This window comes from Penaeus chinensis, chromosome 19, assembly GCF_019202785.1.
Source record: "Penaeus chinensis breed Huanghai No. 1 chromosome 19, ASM1920278v2, whole genome shotgun sequence".
Lineage (NCBI taxonomy): Eukaryota > Metazoa > Arthropoda > Malacostraca > Decapoda > Penaeidae > Penaeus > Penaeus chinensis.
Window position 1 is genome coordinate 12,329,088 of NC_061837.1, and position 5,000 is coordinate 12,334,087.

Consider the following 5,000-nt stretch of genomic DNA (forward strand, 5'->3'; position numbering starts at 1 on the left):
GGAGAGGAGAGGATAAGATAGGAGGAGAGAAAAAATAAACAAAGAAAAGGGGGATGAAGAAAAAAAGAAAGAAAGAGATGCTAAGAATAATTAAGAAATGAAAAAAAAAAAACCTCACATCGTCTAACCGTCCATCCAGGAGGTCATTTACTGGTGGACCCTGAGGCGACGTCGGAGGTGGTGCTGAGGGCAGAGTACATCCTAGTGGTGGACGGCGGGGCGCTCAGCATCGGCTCGGAGGAGGACCCGTTCGAGGGCCGAGCGACCATCGAGCTCCACGGCAACGCAAGGTCCATCCAGCTGCCGGTCTTCGGTGCCAAGGTGCGTCCTGGTGCCAGATCTGCTCAGGGAAAGAAAAAGATGGAAATGAGGAAATAGTTATTGATAAGGATAAACGTAGGCAACGAATATGTATATGAATAAAGAAAAGTTTGGATGCTAATATTAATGCATAATGAATGGATAAACCCATCCATCCATCCATCCATCCATCCATCCATCCATCCATCCATCCATCCATCCATCCATCCATCCATCCATCCATCCATCCATCCATCCATCCATCCATCCATCCATCCATCCACCCATCCGCCCCTTTCACCTTACTGACGGTATTCCTTCTCCCTCAGGTACTCGCCGTGCGCAATGGGACCCTCGACCTCCACGGCGCTCCTGTGTCCGTTCCATGGACGCGCCTGGCGTCACCCGCTGCCCCTGGGGACCGCGTGCTCAGGCTCGAGACGCCCGTCGCCTGGCGCCCCGGGGACTCCCTCGTCCTCGCCTCCACGGAAAGAAGGTGAGACGGGACATTAGAATTGGCTTTAGAGGTGAAAAGTATAATATTTGTAATTACACTGTTTTTTTATCGAGTGAATACTCCTTGATCAATTATTGGTGTGTTTTTTGGATGATATAATGAATTATCTGCGAGAAAATTTATGCATATATATGTCATAGAATCATACCATGAAAAGAGATTTATACACGAGCTTTCATTGAAGACAAGATTAAACCATATTCTTATTCTCTCCTCCTTTCTTTCTTTTTTCATCTTTCCATTTGTTTTTTCTTTTCTTGCCCTTTCTTCCTTTTCTACTCCCCTGTCCATCTTCTCTCCTCGCCTCTCCTCCCTTTCTCCTCTTCACTTCTCTTCTCCTCTCCCTTCCTTCCATCCATTGTACCCGCCATTTTCCGAATCAGGTTCTCCACCAACGAAAACGAACAGCTGACGATCGCAAGCGTGTCGGGAGATGGCCTGACCGTGACCGTGACGGAGCCTTTGCGTCACCATCACGTCGCGTTACGTCAGACGCTCGGCGGACGCGTGGTCGACACCCGCGCGGAGGTCGGCCTTCTCTCGCGCAACGTCAGAATCCGCGGCGTCATGAGCGCAGATTTCGCCGGCGATGTCATAGAACCATGCGGAGGGAAGTGGAGTCCAGGTAAGCGGTTTGTTTCGCTTGTTTGATTGTTTGCTTGATTGTTAGATGGATGTAGGGTGGAGGGTCGATTTGTTATGTATTAGTAGAAATTTTGCCCTCATCTTTTCCTTCTGGTAAATGAGACAGTTACAAGGAAAGGCTCATATATATCATTTACTTCATCCTGGCTATAACTACGTAAAAGAGAAAAGAAAACAAACGGAAAACAGAAAAAAAATGACTCCACAATATCAATTCAAAGATCATACCAGTGTAAACAAAATCAAAACACTATCATACACCTCACCCCCCCCCCCTCCCAATACACACTCCTCCCTCCCCCTCACCCACACACCCACCTCCCCTCATAGGCACCCCTAACCCGTCTCTTTCCCCCCAGGCCAGTTCTCGACGGCACCGTGCTTCAACGGGAACTTCGGCGCGGAACTCGGCAGCGACATGTTCGGCGCGACGGTGATGCTGGCGCCCGAACGCCCCGGCGAGGAGATCGTGGCGGCGCGGATCCAACACGTCGAGATCTCGCAAGCCGGGCAGGTAGGGAGGGGGAATGAGGGAGGGGAGGGACATGGGAAGTGAAGGTTAGGAAGGGATGGAGGTTGGTAAGGGGGAAAGCCGGGTAAGAGAAGTAAAGATGGATAGACGTATTAAATCGTCTCTTTGGAGAGAAAGAAAAAGAAAGAAAACATAACCCACAATCCTTCCTTCCTAACTCCCCTTTTCTTGCCCCCGCAGGCCTACCAGATCGGGCGCTACCCGCTGCACTTCCATATGCTCGGCCGAGTCCACCGCTCGTACGTCCGTGGCTGTTCCGTTCACCACACGTACAACCGCGCAATTACCGTACACGCCACCAGTGGTCTAACGGTGGGATCTAACGTACTATTCAACACATTCGGACACGCTATCTTCACCGAGGATGGGAACGAAGAGGACAATGTGTTCGAATACAATCTCGCAGTCTTCACTCGATTGTCATCCTCTCTCCTCACCGCTGATCTCACTCCCGCTTCCTTCTGGGTGAGTAGGAGAGTTTTTTTTTTGGGGTATAGTGATAGTAATGATGATAATGATGATGATAACACTGCTGTTGATGATGATGACAGTACTAATACTATCTACCCAACCTCCCTCCTTCTCCTCACATATCCTTATCCTTCCTCTTTCTCCTTTCCCACCTTTCTGACCATCATCCTATTCTGCTCACCCTCTCTCCTCCCCCTCCTCATCCTCTTCTTCACCTCCCACTTCCTCTTCTCCCACCTTCCTTATCCTCCTCCTCCCTACTCCTCACCTACCCTCCTCCTCCTCCTCCTTCTCATATCACCCTTCCTTTCCCTCTTCCTCACCCTCGCTCTCACTCTTCCACCTCAACCCACCTTCCTTATCCTCCTCCTCCCTACTCCTCACCTACCCTCCTCCTTCCTCCCCCTCCTCTTCTACCTCTCCCTCCCTCCCCCAGATCGTGAACCCGAATAACCTGGTCCGCCACAACGCTGCCGCAGGAGGAACGCACTTCGGCTTCTGGTACCGTTTGGAGAGCTCCCCTTCAGGTCCCTCCGCCGGGTCGGATCACTGCCCCAACAAGGCGCCCGTGGCAGGATTCTACAACAATTCCGCGCACTCCATGGGCAGGTTGGTGCCATGAGCTCTATTTGTTGATCTTGAGTGGCGTTATGTGCGGTTGTGTGAATAGGTGTGAGTGTATTGTTTGGTCTTCTGTGTATGTGTGTGTTTGTGAGAGAGAGAGAGAGAAGGGGGAGGGGGAGGGGGAGGGGGAGGGAGAGAGGAAGTGTGAGAGTGAGAGTGGGAGTGGGAGTGGGAGTGGGAGTGGGAGTGGGAGTGGGAGTGGGAGTGGGAGTGGGAGAGTGGGAGTGGAGTGAGAGTGGGAGTGGGAGTGGGAGTGGAGTGAGAGTGGGAGAGAGAGAGAGAGAGAAAGAGAGAGAAAGAGAAGAGGTAACAGTTGAGATCGAGAGATTAAATAAATGAGAAAAAATATGCTTCTCACAATTAATTTCTCTATGCGAATTAATCCTACCATGAACTACAGGTACGGTCTGTGGGTATTCTCCAATGACGGCTATTTTCCCAAGACTGATAAGTGCGGACATGAGGACACGGTATGTGGCATTGCCATCGTCTGCAGTTTTACATTTCTCTGAACACTAATATATACTCACTTATATGCATTAATAGAAATAAAGCGAAAACAAAATGGGTCTCATACAGGTGGCTCGCTGGGAGAACTTCACGGCGTGGCGTTGCGAGCGCGGGGCGGAGGTCGGAACAGGCGGGGCGCTGCAGTTCCACAATTTCGTGGTTTTGGACAACGAGAAAGCCGGTTTGGAGATGATACAGGTCAAGGGAGGCTTTGGAATGGATGACGGACCCGGTAAGTGTGCTGTGATTTGGTGATATTTACGTGAGAGGAAACGAAAAGGGATTTTAATTTTCACTTGGGTCACTTGAATGGATATATGAAATGTCCTAATTATACCTTTAACTTTGAATATACTACCCATCGTACGTTGCAATACGTAATCGTATCATGATTTGCATTGGGAGAGATTCACGCACATACTGAGCAACAGGACACAAATTTACATCTTCAGTAGGTAATCTAAAACCGTACTTCGACAGGCGTCTTCAACTCGCTGGTGGTGGGCCGCTCCGCCCTCTCGCCCGGGGACTGCAAGCGACCCTCGAGCGGTGTGGTGGCCCCCGAGGAGCATGTGCTGACCGTGGCGGGCACGACATTCGTCAACTTCGCCGGCGGGCAGTGCGTTGCTCTCTCCGGGTGCTCTCAGTGCACGAATATCCGAGCGGGGTCGTCGGTGCGTGTCGAGGGCCTCACCTTCATCAACAGTCCTAATAAGGTGAATATCCTGGCTGTGCGCAAGTGTTTCGATTGTTGATTCATTCGTCACGAGGTCGATGTCCGCGAGCATTTTTATGATCACGAATTTATGGCTTCCAGATTCGTTTCAAATGGGAACACGAGACCATCTGGCAAGACGTTGATGGGTCCCTGTCTGGCAGTCCTGACAACGTGGTGGTGGCAGACATGGGCATCCTTCCTCCCCGACGCTGCCGCCGTAAAGAACCTGCTTTCTCCGTGAATCCGACGGTTAGAATCGTACTCAGCTGCTTTGTAAAATTGATTATCAGTTATTCCCTATGTCATTGTTTTTTTTTTTGGCCTAGCGTGTGTCTTTAATTCCCTTTGATAGTTCCTCGAGTTGTATCAGTATTAACGGCATTTTGCTTCATTAAAAGACACACACACACAAAAAAAAAAAAAAACGCGAGGTTATTTTGCAATTATAGTATGTCATGATTCCCAAGTACAATAGAAAAGCAAGAAAGAAAAGAAAAGAAAAAAAAAACACACCAACCTCTCCACACGCGTCTACCTCTACCCTTCCTCCCCACAGGTCCCGGGGGCAGTCTGCCGAAGTCCCATGAAATTCCTTCAGATTCAGATCGACGGACAAACAATCCAGCCACCTTCTCTGAGGACGCGGGACTTCATCGTCAGCAACAGACACGGCCAGACCAGAA

General features: G+C 50.1%; 1 protein-coding gene across 2 annotated transcripts in view; it reads left to right on the top strand.

The window, feature by feature from the left end:
• The window catches only part of LOC125035284 (fibrocystin-L-like), an 18,916-nt gene that overhangs the window by 4,573 nt on the left and 9,343 nt on the right, over window positions 1-5,000 (top strand). For both annotated transcript variants that reach the window (XM_047627562.1, XM_047627563.1), the window contains exons 8-18: window positions 140-321; window positions 630-796; window positions 1,201-1,442; window positions 1,822-1,976; window positions 2,175-2,459; window positions 2,902-3,074; window positions 3,490-3,559; window positions 3,669-3,831; window positions 4,080-4,315; window positions 4,417-4,566; window positions 4,874-5,000. The exon at window positions 4,874-5,000 is cut by the window's right edge and continues 95 nt beyond it. In XM_047627562.1, the coding sequence (XP_047483518.1) occupies window positions 140-321; window positions 630-796; window positions 1,201-1,442; window positions 1,822-1,976; window positions 2,175-2,459; window positions 2,902-3,074; window positions 3,490-3,559; window positions 3,669-3,831; window positions 4,080-4,315; window positions 4,417-4,566; window positions 4,874-5,000 (1,950 nt within the window). The remainder of the gene's footprint in view (window positions 1-139; window positions 322-629; window positions 797-1,200; window positions 1,443-1,821; window positions 1,977-2,174; window positions 2,460-2,901; window positions 3,075-3,489; window positions 3,560-3,668; window positions 3,832-4,079; window positions 4,316-4,416; window positions 4,567-4,873) is intronic.